The sequence below is a fragment of the Pempheris klunzingeri genome, chromosome 6 (assembly GCF_042242105.1).
Source record: "Pempheris klunzingeri isolate RE-2024b chromosome 6, fPemKlu1.hap1, whole genome shotgun sequence".
NCBI classification, from domain to species: domain Eukaryota; kingdom Metazoa; phylum Chordata; class Actinopteri; order Acropomatiformes; family Pempheridae; genus Pempheris; species Pempheris klunzingeri.
The window spans coordinates 20,267,566-20,288,468 of NC_092017.1; the positions used below are offsets into that span (position 1 = coordinate 20,267,566).

Below are 20,903 nucleotides of genomic sequence, written 5' to 3' on the forward strand. Positions count from 1 at the left end.
ATCAACTCAACATAAATATGAAAAAAATGATGACAATGGCTTTAGATTTCTTTTATCTCAGAAATATAATAAACCACCAACAGCTCTCAGAGGGTTGAAAAGCATCATTCAATTACACTAAAGCTTTTACATTAAATAGAAAATTAAGACATTCTCTTCTAGAACATGCAGCCACTATGCTCAATGCACTACTGCTCCTATACATCCTTACAGCCTCAGCAAGAGCTTTTCAGGTCTTTATAAATGCTTGATGAGCCCTTTCAAATGGTTCAGACCCAGCACAAAGCTCTCTGTCCTCTGTCCTCAGATTGGCTAAGGCCACGTGGCGAGGAAGCGTGAGTCCAATGCCACTGCCAACTTACCAGGTGATGAAAGAAACAGTGAAGACGAGGGCCATTACTGTTACCTTTTAATCTGGAGAAGGGCTGCGCATTCACTGTAGGATTACTTTCAAATAGGATCTCTCTTGATGCTGAGGCCACTAGTGGATTGGTTTTGTCTACATTAAAGTGAGCAGACATCCCTTACTATTGCCATGAAGATGTTTTACCTTTAATATATTTACCCTATTTTAATGTATTTATACAAAAATATTATATTGACAGCAGTGCATTGAATCAATAGTTTTTCTTGTCTCATTGAGTGATACATACAAGATTTTTCCAGTTAAAATGATAAAGCAGAGGGGCTGTATGGATATATGCATGTGTGTCTGTATACGTATATGAAACTGGAACATACAGTATTTGTGCATGTGTGCACACATGGATATGAAAAAGGGTAAAAAAACAATCTCAAAGCATACTGTGAAAGGAAAAGCAAAGAGAAAAGAAAAGCTTCAGGCCTATTTTCCACATTGAAGCTTCCAAGTAGAAGAAGAAAAAAAAAAAAAGAAACATTCACATGAATTGAATGTGTGTGTGCTCACAGCGGTGGCATCTACACTGGGCGTGTATTCATTTCGGGCACACAATGAGGCTGACCTCCAGCTCCATGGCCCTGAGCGCCTCCAATTTTCAGCTCTGGGGGAGTAGAGGGGCGTTAAAGAAAAAGCCTTCTGAATGACTCCCACAGTGCCAGTTGAAAGCCGTCAGCTCCAGCCTTGGCGGCTGACTCGTGACTTTGGGTGAGTCGGCAGCTAGACACAGGAGAGACATTTTTTTACCTCCCACTCTGTTAATACCTTATAGTGCTTCAAGGTGAAAGAAGTAGAAGCAGAGAAGCGAGGGAAGCAATGTTAGATGGTTTTGAAAATGTTTTTATTTTATTTTGGAAAAAAAAAAAGACTGCTTTTTTCAAGGTTTATATGCGGTGCGTTTACATTTATATGGGCTGCAGTCAGTCTTCTTCTGTAGTGCTTTGCCCGCCCAGCAACAACATTCCTGTTGAAATGTCATAAGCTAACAGCTAAATGAACATAGAATATGCACCTTAATCCGCACCAACATCATGAAGCGTGCAGTCTGAATTGTGGCCAACCCTAATCTGTGACACCTGCAAAACAGAGCCGGTGGTCAGGTGGAAATGCCAGGCCTGTTTATATTAGTGGGCTGAAACTGGGTCATGTTTGGGAACCACTGGAGTCTAACAGCCTGTGCTGGTGCGCTTAATGTTACTGCTGTTTTGCCTCTATTCCTCTGGTATAGGTGCCATTATTGACAGGACAATGTCTACTCTGCTCTGTCTTGAACCCTTTAGTGGTCATGTTTCAATTTAATTGAGTCAGTGTCTTAATCAAGACACTTCCAGGGAATTAATATCGAATACAGCGTGGTTTGATGAGTGACTCAGTTTTGACTGATGATGGTTGGTGCCAAATAGTATGTGTTTGCACCAATGCAGTGGTCAAAAGCTACATTTGGAACAGGAGACTTTTTTTTCATATTGTTGTCATTTTAACACATTTAAACAAGGGGCACAATTTGGCTGATCACGAAAATTGTAAATAGAATATAAAATTAAGACAACCAAAAAAACAACAACCAGCCATTAATGTTCAGGTCTGCTTGACAAAAGAAATCTATTAATTTCACCCTAAAACAGAATGTGGGGGATGTTTGACACCGTAGTGTTGTCATGGTATAAGCCAACAAGCCCCAACAGTATGGGCCAGACTCTACACAAAACCACTCACGCTTGACAAATGAACACACACACACACACACACACACACACACACACACACACAGACACACAGACACACAGACACACACACAGACACAGGTATCAAAACCCCTGAGATCCTGCTTGCTGTCATTGCTCTGACACACATGGACACACACACACAAAATCTGTTGTAAAACAAGCATACATGCCCCGCCTTTCACACATTTGCAAAACCTACACACACAATCAAACTCAGTTCCCACAATCCATCAGCACTGGTGTTATCACATGCCTTGTCACACTCACTTACACAGGACCCACATAAACACATGCTCAAACACACACGCACATACATCCCTGCCAATGTTTATGTGCCTGAACAAAATTAAACTTCACTGTTGATTCATGTCAGCCAATGAATAGTGCTCGTGTGCTTGTGACAAGGCCTTGCTACAAAAAACATGTGTTAGTAAACCTCTATTTCAGACTGAATATCTGGACATATGATCTCAGTTAGATGAGATGTTCATGCCACCCAGAAAAAAAAAAAAAAACAGCTGGATATATGGAATGTAAATGAAATGCTTACATGCTATTTGTGGTAGAGCAATTCTTTTCTTTTTTTGTACTTGTGAAGGTTTACAGAGGAGTCTTGTTTTTCTATATATATGTTGACAGCAGTGAGGGATTGTACAGAGCTACGCAGTGTGAGGTTGTGGCTCACATGTGCCGGTGAATAGATATGTGTGTGTATTTTGGGAGAGTCATTCTGATGAGGAATTCTGGCATCGTATCTATGATAGGCGGAGCAGCCTAACTGGGTTTTCAAAGATTAAAAAGAATTTGCATTGTTGGTGATTATGTAATGTGATATAGTTAGCATATATTGTACTGTATATGGTTAACTTAATTACGAGTAAGAGGGGTAGAAACCAAGCAAATGAAGAGAGCAAGAGTAAAAAAAAAAAAAAAAAGAGAACCATCCATACCTTCATCAGCCTCCTCTTCCTCAGTGGGCGAGGCCAGTCGTCCTCTTCCTTCATTGCTTCTCTCTGCCTCCCTCTGAAGACTCACCACCTCATACACAGCATCGCTCTGACCCACCCTCTCTGGTGCCTGCTGTGTTCATACAAACACATACACAGTCAGTCTTTTTTGATCCCCAAGGGCAAATAATTTCATGCATTTATTTCATAATTTAGACTACTAGATGTACCATAAATAGAAATGTGAAAATGCACATTATTATTTGGCTAGGAGGCTGAAACTGTGATCCAAATGTTAACATAAAAGTTGGCCCTCTGACAGAGGTTTTCTGGTTCTTATAGGTTTGTTACAGTAGAGTTTGTAAGAACATTTGTAAGCATTTTTTTTGAGCTGCCATCTACAAGGTGCAATAACTTAAAGACAAATTGACCCAAACAACTAGGATACATAAGCACCAGGAGATAGACAGAGGCTACAGGGCCTCAAGAGGCTCAATTACAGTGCAACGATGAGCTGTAAACCTTTTACATCATCAAGGAAAGCTAGGAGGGGGAGGATCATCCAGTGTCAAGGTGTTTGTTTGCAGCACCAGTCATGGGCGAGGACCTTCTATTCTCAATTGTCCGGGACAGACAGCAGTCCCAACCTGGGAGAGAACACCTGCAGGCATCTCTGTGTCACTATGAGATTGACTGTGAGGGTCAATCTCAACAAGGCAATAAGCAGGACCACCCTAAGACCTGACATTGACCAAGTGCCTGACTAATCTGTTTAGCCAGAGCACACAGTCCCATAAGGTGACACCAGTGAAAGGTAAGAGCTAGGTATGAGGAACTACACCACAATGAGCAGCAGTAAGCCTCCTCCTTGTCGACCGGCCCCTTGATTAGACTTCAAAAGGTCTGCTGGTCTGCGTAGATTTTGAAATGATAACTGCATGTCTTGATTAAAAAAATGATTGGAATTCAGGCTGCACAGGGTTAGCATAGGTATGCTCAACTAGAGACTAAGTATGTGAAATCCTGTGCAAAGAGATAGAGAGGGTACCGTTACCTGTGTTAGCTAACATATTAGCCATAAGAACACAAAATTTGAGTCCATCAATAATCACTGCAACAAGTTCATTTTGAAGTCAAGAATAAAAAAACGGTTTGATGTGGTTCCTTAAATTCATCATTATGAACAAAGAAAGACACAAGAGAACAAAAACACAAGCAGACTTGACCTTGAGTGTCATAAGCTACTGATGTTAATTTCTGGTCTATTCAATTACTGTAGTGCTGTTGCCGTTCTCCTCCACCTGGTAGAATGGATCAATGAGCCGCATTGATCTGCCCACTCACATGGCGTCTAATGACTAACTCAAGTCAGTGATGAGAGCACAAATTGAGAGAGAATATCAAGCCTGGCCTATTTCTAGAGAAAACCCAAGGAGGCTTAGGTAACGTATGAATTATTAACACGATAAAATTGTGACAGAAAATTGGGCCAAAGAGTGCCCACTGTACAAACAGAGAAAGAAAATAGTCAAAAAGGATTACCCAACATTTCTGCTTGATAGAGAAAGAAAATCTCTCTCTAAATGGTATTCTGTGAGATTAATACTATTTTGCCTCAGTAACAGGACTGCCTTAACAGCCAATGGTTCTTTGTAACATCATCAAGTGTTCTTCCTTTAAAAAACTATTTTCAGCTGTGGTCATTTTGAACAAGGATGGCATTTCTCTTGAAAACCACTGGTATCACTCTCTGCTGGCTCTGGCTTTGAGTTGCTCATCTCAAAAGCACACCAACTGGTAACCTACAGCCTACGGCCTGGCAGTGGTAACTGATATTTTGTTGATTTTTTCAGCATTAGAGGTTAAGTTATTGAGTTCACTTGCAGAAACTTTGTATAACTGAATGATAATGGCTTCAGCTCCTGCAGATATTATATGGTTAAATATCTGCTGATTTCCTCAGAAACTCTAAAATCTATATTATTATTGTAAGTTTGTTTGCCAGTAATGTGCACCAAATATATTTCCCAGTGAGGTACACACACAAGACATTCTGAGACGTTGGCACAGATTATACCAGCTGGCTAATGACGGTTTGCGGTAAAATAAGACAATAGGACTACATATTTCATGTGTGTGTATCACCTCTGATTGCCATCTTCCACAAAAACCTCCACACAATATTATCTTTTAATTAGCTCTTAACCACAGCACCAGTCCAACAGTCTTCCATTTACTGAGGAGATAACTAGAGAGGCAATCAGGCGGACGAGTCAGACCGCCGCTGTTAATTACCCACATGCCAATAATGAGACAGAGCCTCTTATTAGCTCCCTACAATCCAAAGCTTCCCCACACTCCACTGCTTTGCCAGCTCCCCACGGCCTACTAAAGGATATCTGCTTTTTAACAGGAGAGAAGAAGCTTACAGCTTAACCATATTTTTTAAGCACCTGCAGCAACTGCTCAGGCTGGGTGTCCTTGTGTTAGTGGGAGGTAAGTGAATGTGCTTTCCACCCTCTCAGCACTTTTTAAAATCAGACAAGTTATGAGGAAACTCAAAAGGTCAAACATATCAGGGTGTGTGATTTGTTTGTCATTGTCATTACACATGAACAGTAAAACCCAGGAAGGACACTGTTCATTTGTTTATCAACAAAACCCATCACATCGGTGGATTGCTGTCACTATAATTCAGCTGCCAGACATCAGCTCACAATATAAACGTGTTCACCGTTTAGCACAGTTGCCATTAATTTTCAGAAAGAAGAGAGATATGCAAATGTGAGATTTTGAGCATACCCATACAAGCAGTACACATCTTTACATCTTGTATTTTACAGTACAAAGAGATCTGACACACAAATTGTGGTGTAGGAGGGGGAGGGAATGACATGTTGAACATCAATGCACCAGCCTGACAATGAGAGGCAGGCAGACTAAAAGAGGAGGCAAAAGTACAAGATGCACAGATGGAAAGAGAGAAATGGAAGTCAGCTGATGAGACATTTGCATCTTTCAGCACATATCTTTCTCTCTTCTAACGAGTGCTTCGGTTCTCTTGGGTACAAGAGACCATTTGACTGGTCACTGACACACCACCACGCCTCCAAGCTGCCTGCTCTGACCTCCTCCTCCACGCCACACATCCTCCAAGCTGCCCATCCACTCACTCCACTTCTCCCTGGCCTTTGTGGAGAGCTGGGACTGAGTTGGGAAGCGATGCCTCTTTGAGACATATGTGATATTGGGCTACATAATATGGTTGATACCTTTATGCGCCAGAGGTTTCTACCAAGACTGTCTCAGTTCATTTACTTACATCATTATTACATCATTACATTAGTCCATTTTTGACTATTTTAGCTCTTACTACATTAAGGACGTAGTGGGAATGATTTGGGTAAATTATAATTGAATGAATTTGACTCTGTTATATGCAATGATTAATAATAACAAAGGTGTCCTTAATGTTATCATGATCAAGTAATTAATAATTAAATACTAACAAGTCTTTCTTGGCTAATTTCAATAAATTAAATACTTCACTTAAAATCCAATATGACGCTTCTGGAGTCCTGCTCAGTGTTTTGCAATGGCCCTACGACAACCAGAGATATTATTAAAGGGTCAAAGCAAAAACAGGATGACAAAATCATGAAGGCTGACATTATTTGGTTCACCAAATACAAAACCAGGATTTCTTTCAAGGTCCTTTATTTAACACTTATTTCTGCAGTGCACTTTTGAGCCATGTGAGGGAGTTCATGGGTTCACAGTATTGCAATATTGTGACAGCCAAACTTGCCAAAAGCGTGTTGACTGCACCTAAATGCACTTATGTTATCTGTTTCTGATGAGAGGGAAACCCCAGTACTGTTAACTCTGCCTAAATGCATTTATTTTGTTTTCAATAGCATGTGCACAAAACAAACTTGGGATTTATTAAACGCATATTTTGTCGAACGTTTGGGGAAACACTGATATAAATCATCATATTGCTCAATCCTAAAACCAGCCACTGACTCTGAAGGCATAAGATGTCTAGAAATAACAACTTACCAACTGGACTGCTCTGTTGACACTGATTCTAGAAGCCTTATCGTTTCTATAGACTGGTGGGTAGTAGCACTTTGTTTAGCACTCTTTTATTCACTCAGTGTATTATTTACACCTTCATATAAAATGGGTTTTATTTCAGCCCACATGCTAATCATCAAATGGGCTGAGAGATTTAAAAGCAAATATTCTACCGCTGTCCCGATCCAGCCAGAAATCTCACTTCTAACCAGAAATCAAGCAGGTAACAAAAGAGAAGCACGCCAACCTCTTTAGTTAAGTCATAGTTAGTTAGTCAAGCAGTGAGACAGTCAGTGGTTCAAAGAGAGGTTTAAACAAATAAAGGTGAGGGTGAAGCTTGAAATGGGTTGCAGCAGTGATACCTGTCTGAGTTTGAGGTAGAAGGTCTCACTGAAGGTCTTGCGGCTGAAGTACCAGAAGCGTTCGTTTGATGGATATACCCTGACCAGAGTCTCCAGCAGGAAGCGGACAGGCTCCACCACCTCTGTGACAACCAGGTCCGCTGCCACTGTCATGAAGACCTGTTTATCTGGAGCAAATCAGAGACCAGAAGAAAAGCAAGAAAAACAAATTCAGGGTTACTGTGGAGATTACTGTACTATGTGAGAACCCCTGCTTTCTTCAAATTAATGTATGTAAAAGACAGCACTGATTTCAGTTAGTGAAGCCCATTTGCCGATTGTCTATACTGTTAAAGAGATTGAATTACAGTGTTAGGTACACATGAAAAACAGCTCTAGGTGCACTGCAGCTTTCAGAGCATAAAAAGTCTAACCAGGTTATGAATTGTCCACCAGCCAAATGCTGGTACGCATAAGCATATGAGACTGCAACAACCCCTTTGGCAGAAAATGGCACACACCTTATGATGGGGATGTGTTTTTTTTTTTTTTTAAATACTCAGAGCTAGAAACTCAATCTAACTTTACAATGAATTTGGAAATCCAAAATTTAATTTAGCTAGACATTTTGCCATTCATTCGACTGGCTTCTACTGTGAGGCAGCAAATACACACAGGATATATGCATCCTGTAGGAATGCCACACCCCCTAGTGGATAAGGATTTAACAGTAATGTCTCCAACTTCACAGCTGAAGTCTACACTTTTATTTGTTGGATGAAAATCCTGCTAGGAGAGCCCAGGAACTTAACAAAATGGCATTCACAGAGCAGAGGTTGTTTTGTTTTATAAAATAAGAACCACAAGATATGTGTGCATAAAAATAACTAATCATTTAATGCCCCTGTTCTGGGGACAGTCTAACTATAAAGTAGGAATAAACAAATGGAAGAGAGACAGAGAGGCGACAGAAGTTATCTCCCAGTAGAGAGGTTTTGTTATGCTAATCAACTTGTGGAATAACTACTAGCATCTTAAAATAGACTGCAATCATGAAAATGTCAAGTACAAGCTGCTGGTTTAAAGAAATATTTTTTAGGGAAAAAAGGACTTGTTAGAGGCATCACATACTTCTTATGCCAACGCTGAGATAGTTTAATGTTTGATAATAAAGGCTTTGCAGGGTCTGGCTACAAATGGCGAAAAGTCATGTTAAAAATTATTAGGACGCAATCACCATTTCCTGACAACCAGTAAAAACACATGTCCTGAATCTAAGGAGGAAGAATAAACAAGACCATTTTGAACAAAAGACCCCAAAAGCTTCATTTTTGTTGCATTGTATCACCAGAGCTTGAATGACTTAACAATCACTGATCAATTAACTCAATTAGCCAGAGGGACGTAAACTGATATTGTATGAAAAACAACTAACTTTCAAATACCACATCATTTGGTTGAAATCCAGTGTTAAATGATATTTTTCAAACAATTCAAGTGTTTTCCATTTAAAAATGTGTAACAACTATCAACTATTTCTAAGCATCTGACTTCTATCTGCCAGTGAGGGTGTGCATAGGTTTACAAGTGAAAGGTGTACAAGTGTGTGTGCTGAGGCTAGTCAGGCTTTATACTGCCTGACTCCCATGAGATAGATTGCTTTGACAGATCTGCCGTGCACCTTCAAGTCAAACTCTCAGAGCCTTCGAGTCAGCAAGTTGCCAAGTAGTCTAATTTGTTAGCTGTAATAGATTTGGTGAGGCAAGCTCTCTGTCTGGACACTCTCTATGGGATCCGGTCTGAACACAGGTGAATGCTTCCCTTTTAAAAGAAAATAAACCAGGTCTCTTTTCTCAGGTGCGTAATCATAAATCATTTTGTTAAACATCTCATTTTATATTCTTCTTCAATTCAGGTTCTAAATGTTCAGAAAGCATGTAAAGCCAAATCAATAAACCCTCCTGCTTTCATAACTTAATAAGTACATTTAGAAGTACTGCATCAACTGAGTACATTATCATCATATATTATTCGTGTGCTGTAGACTAAACCTGCAGATTGCAGCACTTAATGTCCTCAAGGTTTCTTGTCCAATAGCAGATACAGTTTGTAAATATTTTACAAAAATAGATGGTGTGGAACAGTACTGTGCTAATTTGCATTATGGCCACTCGTCTTCATCATACAAGAGCCAGTAAAAAGTGTTAAGGTGTTAAAAACCTGTATAGCTATAAGAATATCAGACACGGCTATAACGTGAATTGCGTGACAATAATCTCTTGAAAATTGTGCTTTTAATTCTATTTCTCACACAAATGAGTGTCCACAGCTGTGTTGGCTCTGTTGCCTGACACAATGTGTTCATACTTCAATGTGCAAAAACGTGCTCAAGAAACGGGTCACAAGGCCACGTATGGTACTATGTTATGCTAGAGAATGGATGAAAGCAATTATCAGATCCAAGCGCCCAATGCAAGCACTGCATAATTCCCAGACATGACCTTGAGGTCTGTGCAGTCCCACATCACATTTGTGACAATAATGTATGGAAAGAATTCCTTCTTCATACATGTGTCAACAACCAGTAAACCGGCACTGGTGGGGTCCATTTGACACAGATCATAAATTTTACTGGCAGCCAACAAATCACTGCTGCGTCTATTCAAGTCAAAAAAGTTGCTGGTTTCGCTCAGTGACATACAACTACAGACTTTTAATGTTTCACAGCTACTCTGAATATTGATGAAACTGTAATCTACAGTATGTGACATAAGAGTTGAGGGGAACAATTCACCTTTAGGTGTGTCTTCATTTAGCGGCTGGAAAGCCGCCATGTTGGGGTTCCATGTTCCTGTGATCACATACGCCTTCCCATCAGAGCTCTTCCCCATCGACTCCTGTGCAAGTATTAAAGCACAGCTCAGGTACTTGAATATATATAAATTGCAGCACATTTAAGGTTTTTGTTAGTCTGAAATGTTAATAAAGGTAGATGCTCCTGTGATCAGGAACACAAAATCAGCATCACAATTATAAACTGGGATAAAGAAAACTGAGGGAAAAAAGTAAAGTACAGTACTTATTGACCAATAATAATGTGGGTACATAGATTGCAGGTCTGTTAACTCTGGATATGCTAATTTAGGTCTAACAGAAAAAATAAAAAAGGCTACGCTCATCTATTATGGGTTACTGGGTTCTGCTCACCATGTCTAGTAGATGCATGTCACTGTTGCAGACTTTCTGTCCTGGACTCAGCAGCATCCCAAAACATCTAGAGGGAAGACACAGGAGGTAAAATAACAAATCAATAATCATTAATTTCACGGCAGAGTTACAGTCTGCCGTCAGTAGCAGAGCAAGTCAAGGGAAAGTAAACTGGATGATGGAAACAGCTCAACTGACCGAACTATTTTGATCAATATTGTATTTTTAATGCATTATAATCTTTCAGGCATTTCAGGCATTAAGCCGACCCTGTGAAAAGACTTTAGAAGCCAGTGTTGCACTTTGGTAAATTTAAGAAAGTCAAGCCAATATTTAAATTATATTTACAATCTGTGCAGCTCAAAAGAATGTAGCCTAGCATGTCAAAAACCCTTCATAATGCTAGTTCAGGGGCCTGGAGAAGACCTGGACAGGTCGCCCTGAAGACTGACCTTTTCAAGGAAGGCCCCAACACAGAGAAGGGCAGCAAAGACACACAATCACAGAAAACTAGAGTAGTTTTTCAGCAAAACTACACTGTTACTCATATCTAAGCTTTTATTATCAGTATGTACTGTTCCCAGTATATCATACCAATCCAACATAATCAGCCTTTCAGCTTTAGGCTGGAGGTGCCATCATGTGGTCAACATGGGGATCTCTCAGTTTCAGAAATGCATTACATAAGAATAGATTAACAGTTAACCCAGCGCTAACCCAGGATGGCTCATATCGAGTCTGAAAGGTTTGGGTCAAGTGGGCAAAGTGACATTTCAACAGGACTTGCAAGCATAGATAGAAAACTGATAGATAACATAATGTTCTGCCTCCACATAAATAAACATGAACACTGAGACGCAAATTAAAAAAAAATGCACTACATATTTATTTCCTGGGAGTATATCTATATGCACAGTATATGGAATAACTACATGGATTGTTTTATTGACACTATCTTGAGATTACAAAAACGGACACCAATAAAATAAAAATCCATCAATCCATCAGGCTTATCCTTAAGGGTCATGTGCTGAAAAATAATAAGTGTCATCAAACATGGCTTGAACACCTCAGAAGGGCTCAGTTCTGAGCACAATTGGTGTTTCCATTGCCTCTAAAACGGCAGGTGTCTGTCTTCCTCTGATAGCAAGAGGAGGCGAAGGAAGGAGGAAGAAAAGGGGGAGTGATGAAAACGACCTAGTTCTTCGGTGCTGCCGTGCTGCTACAGCATGTAAATACATAAAAATTAGTGAGATTGCAGGAAGTCAAAAGTGATTTAAGTACACCAGTATTCCTCTGATGGGGTGATATTTTTATTATGTTCTATTTGGGTGGCTTGACTCATTTACTTTTTTCGCTGTTCTTATGTGTTTCCCTTTGCAATATTTTAACCACTGAGTGTGTGTACTGTCCTTACAAAAGTGCTTTCATCTGGAAAGTCAGTGTATCATTTATCATAATGAAGTTTAAAACAGTGCTATGGAGTTAGTATGCTGTGTGGATACCCGGCATGTGCAGAGCAGTGTTTCTGAGCTCTACATCATTACCTCCTTTAGTTCAGCTCATTTGTCCTGGAGAGACAGCTGCCTTCCAAACTCTACTGGTGACAGTTGAAAAGGGAAAGCTCCTCTTGAGTAAGTTAAGCCAATCATGTACAAAAAACAACTCCCTAAAGCAAAGTGTCAGTGGAAGACAGGACAGAGACATAGACATTTGATGACCATGAACTTTTGGAAAGTCATGTGCAAGATTAACTGGGGGAAACCTAAAGTTTACAGTAGATAAGATGAAATCTCTCCAGAAACAAAGGGTGAGGAATGATTAGAGTGTTACACCTGCGACACAGACCAGAAACCCAACCCCGACAAAGATCCCAGAGTGGAAGGTTACCAGGATCTCGTCATGCATCATCTCTTTTAAAGTAACCCTCACCTCTCGATGCCCAGCTCCTTGTTGCACATTTGTTGAACTGAAAGCACGACCTTCTTCTGGACGCCCTGTCGCAGCTTGAAGTAGAATTTATCTCTGTCCTTAGGCACTGGACTGTGGAGGAGACATGGGGAGGGTTGGGTTACTACACATACATGCTTAGATTTGATTCCGTTTTGATTTTGTGTGCTTTTCTTTGATGTCATTTTAAGTGCATTTTGCATGCATCTTGTTTATGTTATTGTGCTGTCTTAATGCAGATCTGCTAGATTGATTACCGTAGTACGACTAACCCACTTAAAAGGTAAAATATGACTTCCCTTAAGTCGTCTGCTGCGCTTTCAGAACAGTTATTGGACTGTTTTACTTCAGATGAGAAGAGAAAATGAAAATCCATCTCTAAAACACTCACTGTATGATAGCTTATGGAAATGACAAAATAGTCCTGTGTGCCGATAAGCTTTATGCTCTTTACGGATGAACAATAACAGTCAGATAAAATAGTATGGCGGCAGCACATTAAAGCTTTCCAACAACCAACATATCTGTGATACCAACAGTCTGCAGCTCATAAGAAACACAAACAGTATGAGTGTGTAATTCACATATGTCACATGGATTTCTTCATAAAATTGAATAATGGCAGCACATGATCATACTATACTGTGGAGACATCATTTGTCTTCCAATAAAGGGTGTTGAATGTTCTTATGTAATTTTCACAAATAATTAAATTTTTTTTGATTTTTATTATACTCACAGACACCTTTATCATTTAACAGTGTGTGGTCTGAATGTGTGCGTATGTGTGGACCAAATACCTGTAGTTGCCCTTGCCATCGTCCTCTTTGACCTCTAGCGAGACAGTGAAGGTGTAGAGGTCGCTGTCTGGCGGGCTGGACACTGCCGAGTCTCTGATGTCCGCGGGCCTTGATGAACGCCGAAATGCAGTGGAGAAACTGTACAGGATACGGCTGACCTGGATGGAAAAGGAAAAGAAAAACAGAAGCATTACGGACAGAAAGAGAAGGGAGCTTGGAAAGTTTACTAGGTGAGGGTGAATAAAAAAATGTTTAAAAATAAAATCAAATCTAAATGGTTCAGACTCTCATTTAAGAGCAGGGAGAAAAGATAAAATAACATGCTGCAACAGAAAAAAAAAAAAGGAAATGAAATCGATATACGTAAACAGAAATTAACACAACATGAAAATAAAATAGAAAAGAGTAGAGTAGACTGGAGATTATTAAGAAAAAACAAAAGACAACAGTGCCCCCTGCTGGTTTACTAGTGTCAGTACTGTAGTAAATCTAAAAATATTACATTAGTATACAGTGCACACAGTGTGCTGAAATGTCTTTAAGTTACAACAGAAGATATGGGTACATACTGATTGCGATTGCTAACTTAACAAATTGCAGCATTTATCGAAAGGAGACTGGAGGTGTCATGTTTTGCTCAACTGTCACAGACAAAAGTGTCTATCATTTAAAAGGTGGGTAAGAAGGAAAAGAATTATACTGTCTGGAGTGAAAAATTTTGATTAGCAACTCCGAATGTTACCAAAATAACCAAAATACTTTTTAATAGTAGTGTTTCCTATTCCAACCAGCTTTCTTAGTATCTGCTATTCTTTTATGTAATCGAACATCAAGTCTCACACCTTACGTCGCTGAACATCCAGTCATCTAGTGTGGCTCTAGTTCACACAGCCCGGATTAAATATGTTGACAAATAAAATCAGTGCAGTCATCGCCCTCCTTTATAGCTTGATCGTACCTAAAAATTATGGGATTAAGTTCTCCACGAAGGAGTGACAATCACGCGAAGCTGCAGTTCGTACTGTGTTAGAGATGTATGTAACTCACGGCCTCTTTGATGTGGCAGGAAAAGACGTGAATCTGGAAGTCCTCAGAGCTCCGGTAACTCTCGGTGAAGGAGAAACAGTCACTTTCCACCGATCCCTCCCGTCCACGAGCGCAGAACAGCACCTTGTAGATGGGAAAGGAGGCGATCTCTGTACCTGAGGCCTGGTCCACAATCCTGGGTGTGTGAAAATGTACATTAACATTTAATATCAGAAGAGTTACAGATACTTAATTTAATTCATAAAAAGGCCTTGAAGGATAACTTCTGTACTTCTAATCCTGGGCCCTATTTTTTCTATTACATATTTTGTATTAATGTTTGATTTTACCGTTTTAAAGGGTTAGTTCAGATCCAACACAACATTTGTGCATCACACAATAACACAAACAAACTACCCAATCGAGGCGAAGCGAGACCAGCAACTCCTGTGATCTGTGGGTTTGAAGAAAGCGATGGCATGGCTGTTTCTCGTTTAACAAAAAGACGTCCATCTCTGTAGGAGTCCCTTTGTGCAATGTTGTCAGACACTTAGAATAACAATCTGAGCCTGTCAGTGGCAAAAAGGGCACTTTTCATGGACAAACTTTCTTGATTTGTCCCAAAGGATTACATTGCAGCCATTGTAGCTCTTCACAGCCCGTTTGTGGCTACCAGCTGAGGTGATCTACTGGACCAATTCCAAAACGTTCTGTTCCTACCAGAAAAAAATATCGGAGTAATCCCTTATGATGAGTAAATCCTTTTTTCAAAGTATCTGACATTTTGAGACTTTTAAGATGTTTTGTGTCAGCATGTAAAATTGGTATTATATACTGTATACTACTTTGGGTTCGACAAGCTCTGTGTGGTAATAGTCTACCTCAATCAATGGCATTAAACTTACATGTTCAATGTTCAACCAAGTTCAGAAACAACCTTGTCTCATTTCCTCTTTAGTATAACATTTCATTGTTCACTTTTGATTACATGACTCATGATGACTGAGAAGTTTCTCTCAACTCATATAATACCCACTTCATCTGTAACTTCACCTCTTTTGTTGGCTAACAGGCATCAGAGGTGATGGATACCTTTAACAAGCACATATTTCATTATGCTTCTTGGTTGACCTCCTAGTTGTATACACAGAAACCTTTGATGTGTGCATTGACAAAAAGCTCTGCTTTAACGAACACATTGTGGTGTAGTCAGACTCAGAGTCTCTGTAGACATGTCCTGTTTGCCTCTAATACAGCTGTATTCAACTATTCTGATTACATGACCTATGTCCATTAAGTCCATCCATCCGTCAATACTGTGTTACCATAATCCCTAGGTTTGAGTTCATTTCCTACCAATCTGTAGTTTATTTATGTTAAATCTAATCTAATATCCCTCATGACAAACTTATCCACTTTCCTTTCATCATAGACCATTTTTATAGACCCAGATCTATACACAGCTTCTGTCTGAATGGGTGGCTGACCTGACAGAGCCATCTGGTCCACAGGGGACGTGCAGGGTGATGGGGATGGGGATGGCGCTTTCAGCCCGCAGGGTGGCCATGGCCCTCTGTGCCTCTGCCTCGTTGCGAGGCGCCTTGACCCAGGTGCAACCCAGGTAGGACAGTTTGTTGAACTGGACACTGTCCTCCTCCAGCACTGTGGGGCTGGATGGAGCTGGTAATGCTTCTGTGGGTAGACATGAAGGTATATTGGTAACGTTTTTTTTTTTTGAGAAGTTGACACTGAAACAGATGAGACAAAACCACAAAAACTCAACAAAGAAGGAGTAAAGATAAGCAGGAGGTGAGTGAGAACTATACAGGAAGTGTGTGTGATGGAGGGACCATGTCTAAAATGACCTTTGACCTGGTACTTTCATACTTTGCAAACAGGAAGCAGAACAATGAGAGCAACAGCTGGACTTCCACTGCTGACTTATCTTGCACTACGCTAACGATTTCCTCTAAGTTCACTCAGCAGTAGTGCAGCACAAACCACTGGCACCACTAAAGATGTCAAACGTTAAGAAACTACAAGTAAATAAAAATACATGTAGTCCTGAGGCAAAACATTCCAGCATGAATATATATTAAAAAAATATGGATTCATTATTTCATATTTCTATGAGGTTGAACAAAGTTTGTCCATACAGGAAGAGTTGGTATCAACCACTACTTAGTTATGGCACATATGAAATTAATGGTAATTATTATTTTCAAGCACTCAAAAACAATATTTCCAGTTATTAAAACGTAACAAGGCAGTCAGATGATCAGGTGAAAGTGAAAGTGTATTTTCTAGCTTTCACCTGCTTTGCTTTTACCAGCATTCACCAGCTGCCACACATGGAGGTAGGGAGTTTCACCGGAAGGGCATATTGCACGTTTATATCATCATCCACCGCCTTTATTCAAAAACATATAGAGAAGTGCTTTTCATTGGATTTTATCTTCTCAGATCCTGGGCATGACAGGAACCTTTGTGTGGAGTTTGTGCAAAGCTTGTCTCTAAAAGAGTGCATTTAAATGAAACTCCAGACGAGCACATTTGATGTTTGTGTAGCTGGAGGTAATAGCTATTTTCAACTTGAAAATCAGGTCCAGGACATGAAACTAGAGGCTTTAGAGGGATTAGAACCTGTAAATTGTAATGCTGGTAGAGCTAGCACCCTGTACCTGCAACTGAGTTAAACAGTGCTGTACATTGCCCATTCTTAGCATGTTTGTGCGCTGGTGTTTATTGAGCTGTCTGGGCCAACATGTCCTTGCTGATATACACAGCAGTTAAGCGAATGTCAGAGAGATTCAGATTCTAGGTTTACAACTAGGTTTTGGTATTTCAGTAACATGCATTGCACACATTTTTTGCCCAAGAATGCTTTGCAAAATGTTATTACACTCTTTAATGTTAAAAAAAACAACTAACATTTACATGTTCTTCTCCGAAACCCATACTCAGTAATCACTCCATGTGAGGAAAATCAATAACAAAAGCATTTTTTCCATTATGGCCCAAGCATTTAGCTTTGCCTGAACAGATCCATCAAGTATTCCATTTGTTGTGATTCACTGTCCCACTAAATTGTTGCTACATTATTGTGATCTCGGCTCACTAAAACATGACAAGTATGCATACTGTCAGAGTGACACTGGTTGATTAGATAAACACTGATAGAATTCAGGAAATGCTCAGCTTCAGCGTGCGACTCACAAATCAATCAGTTGCTCTGAAGATTTTGCTATCTGAAAGAAACATCTGTGCACCAAGTACAATATAGTTGATATTTCAGTTTTGATATATTGTTGGATGAATGAAAGAACAGCTGACGTGCAGATAGTAACTGCCAGCAAGTAGACATAATGACATAAATGGGCCTGAAAAGTGTGAAGTCTATACCTGCAGGTCTGGGCTCTAGGGCTCTGCTCTCTGGGTCGCTGTGCTTCTCCATCTTTTCCACGCTGCTTTTCTCCACCTTCACTTCATCATCATCATCATCCAACACCTCCTCCATAGCTTTCTCCAGCTGCTCACTCCCATTCCAAGACATCTGAGGGAGAAAGAAAAAGAGACAAAATTGCATTTGAGGGCAAGGAGAAGTAAGGAGAGAAATAAAACAGGCTGAGGATAACGATGCATATCGATAAATGAAGACAAAAAATGCCCCAAAAAAAAAAATCACCTTGCCTCGCTTTGCTGTTAAAATGCTTTCTTGTAATTACACAATAAAAATATATATAATCCAGGTACAAACACACCCATTAATGATCCACATCAGCCACACCAGCAGCCAGAGACACATTTGGCTGAGTTAACAGCTAGATTTAGATGATTAAATCAAGGTGAAGGCTGATGTTGTTAAGATGTCAGGTTTAAAAGTCTGTCTTAGTGTGGTGCTGACCTTGAGTCTCGGTTTGCCCCCAGAGCCTTGTGGTGACCCGGCAGCACTGGGCTGTACCAGAACAAACTCCTCGCTGGTGACAGTGGCCACTGACTCTGTAGAGCTGCTCACTTTTCCAAGAGAGGAGCTGTCATCCATGGCTGGCTGGTTTACTCAGAGTCGGCTGGGGAGACCAGGGTTAAAGTTCTCCCCTTTCCTCTCCTGTCCGCCCAGCTCTGTAGGAAGGCAGCCTGTGTGTACAACAAAAGTTTAGCATTAGATTATACAGGTGCTTTTCTTGTAATTAAGGCAACAAAACTATTTTGAGATAAACTAGCTTTTGAGATATGTGTAAATGGTCGATCAGATAGTTAAACTACCACTGTAATGCCACCATTTTGTCTGATCTGTGACCAAACAAATATTAACAGGCATATTCATCTACTCCCCACATGCCTTTGTTATTAGCCAACTTATCTTTGCGATTTGCTCTTTTTTTTTTTTTTTTACTGCTAACTAGGCTAGCAATTAAACTAGCTGTCTGAGGCTAATTTGTTGCTTACACAATATTCTAAGTAACTGCTGTTGTATGTTTACGAACATAGTACATAGTATGAAGACAAGCACTGGTAAAGTCTGTCTGCTCATCTGTATTGGCCCATTGACTCTACGTGTCACATCCTGCTGGCTCATTAAATTTGCCATGAGCTCACCACAAACAAACATGTCTTGATGCAACACATGCATGAGGGGAGCATTCATTCACACACAGTGACATGATTACATGCGTACAAAAGGCATTCATACACACTTAACTCCGGCAAATTCTAATCTTACACGCACATACACTCACACACAGAAATACTCAGGGAAAGCCACACAGTCATGTGCTCCAATCACATTTACTCAATTACACAGAGTAGCCTTGAGCAGAATGGTGAACACTCCCACTGATTCACTTATGGAAGAAGCTGCAGTGAGAAGGACCCCAGCTAAGAAACACAGATAATAGCCAGGCGTGCTGAGAAACATATTTTAGAACAAACGTATGTACTGATTCTGTTAGATCTTAAGTCTCTAAAGTCAGACTGGGTATGAAGCATGTGGTAAACACACTCCAGCCATGGTAAACTGGCTAGTAATTATATATTACTTAATGTTGACTCTGCTATTACAAAGCATCCCATAATTTACCTCACTCACTCACACAGACAAACACACTGCATAAGACATCATTTTGTTTAAGAAAATTGTTAACTTCAACTGCGTGTGATATGGATTTTACCAGCAAAAGAAAATAAGACACAAACAGACTGTAACCAAGGCTTCTGAAGTATTATCATGTCAAAACTATTGTAAAATGTGCTGGCTGACTTAGCTGATGTATCCATTAAAGACTAACTTACAGCCATTTGTCAGTTGCCAGGTGGTCCTTTCAAACCTGGTAATTACATACATAAATACAACAGGATTTATCCAGATTACACTCTTTCTAAGCATTCTTGCTGTCCTGGTGCTGTTGGACAATCGCTTATACTTTCACTGTAACTCCAACTGTAGACACGGTGGCAGATTTGCACCCAGTCATTACCAGCCTGCTGCCCCAGTACAGTCCCTGTTGGCAGGCTTGTTACCCAACTACTGCCTGTATGGAAACTGTGAGTGGCCAGTGGTGTAGACAGGCTGAACAACACCCAAAGCTACTGGGCTAACCAGACATATTACATCTGTGAGGGTGTGTGAGTGTGTTTCTATGGTTCAACTTGCCCTGTTGTTTTGTTACAGATACAGCGGTGTCAACAGACACACGTGAATCTCGGTCAGGAGTGTCTGAGTAGTAAACTTCATGGAAATGAACACAGAGAAAGTTAAATGAAACAACCAGAAATCTATTATGTTGCATTGGATGACATTTCTATACAGGACCTAGTGTACAAGACACTTTAGTGAAGAACTGCCTTTGCCACTTGACAGGGTTGGATGATGGGGAAATCTTCTTTTGACTACCATTTCTCATCTGGTGATAGTCAATGCATTTGGCTTGAAGTCTCCTCTGGTTGTAGATAAAAGATGGCTACATGTCTGACGTGCCTCAGTCTAACTCCATCTGCTTTATGGCTGCACTGACCTTCCTGTGAAGAACACAGCTAAAGCTGCTCAACCTGCTGACTGCATCTTTCCTGCCTCTCATTCAATGAATGCTCGTGGGGCAAATACACATTGAACACACCTGTCACTGCAGGCATGGCAAACCTGTTCAGTGGGCATAAAGGATAATATCACTGTCTGGGTTAGGCTGGGGCTGATTTAGTCTTATGCGTTTCCAGGTTTTGTCCCTGCTGGCCTACACTGTGTATAACTGTAAGGCAACTGCCAATCTATTACAATGTGTATTTGGTGTCTGGATGGGTAATTTACTGGGATTAGGGTGTGACATTAGCACTGTCTAGATTGGGAGTTAAATAACCTATATACATTAATATTCCTGAAAACCCTTCTTTGTTCGAAAGCTTCCATCGTATTT

At 40.2% G+C, this 20,903-nt stretch overlaps 1 protein-coding gene across 2 annotated transcripts in view; it reads right to left on the reverse strand.

Moving 5' to 3' along the window:
- Positions 1-20,903, reverse strand: part of rabgap1l (RAB GTPase activating protein 1-like) — a 109,871-nt gene that overhangs the window by 86,225 nt on the left and 2,743 nt on the right. Inside the window, exons 2-11 of one of the 2 annotated variants that reach the window (XM_070831586.1) lie at positions 18,401-18,630; positions 17,899-18,049; positions 15,984-16,185; positions 14,518-14,692; positions 13,471-13,628; positions 12,653-12,763; positions 10,721-10,787; positions 10,308-10,410; positions 7,535-7,701; positions 3,096-3,225 (exon numbers count right to left, since the gene is read on the reverse strand). In XM_070831586.1, the coding sequence (XP_070687687.1) occupies positions 3,096-3,225; positions 7,535-7,701; positions 10,308-10,410; positions 10,721-10,787; positions 12,653-12,763; positions 13,471-13,628; positions 14,518-14,692; positions 15,984-16,185; positions 17,899-18,049; positions 18,401-18,538 (1,402 nt within the window). In that variant the 5' untranslated portion in view covers positions 18,539-18,630. Of the gene's footprint in view, positions 1-3,095; positions 3,226-7,534; positions 7,702-10,307; positions 10,411-10,720; positions 10,788-12,652; positions 12,764-13,470; positions 13,629-14,517; positions 14,693-15,983; positions 16,189-17,898; positions 18,050-18,400; positions 18,631-20,903 lie in introns of both variants that reach the window. The other variant, XM_070831585.1, reaches the window with a different exon arrangement.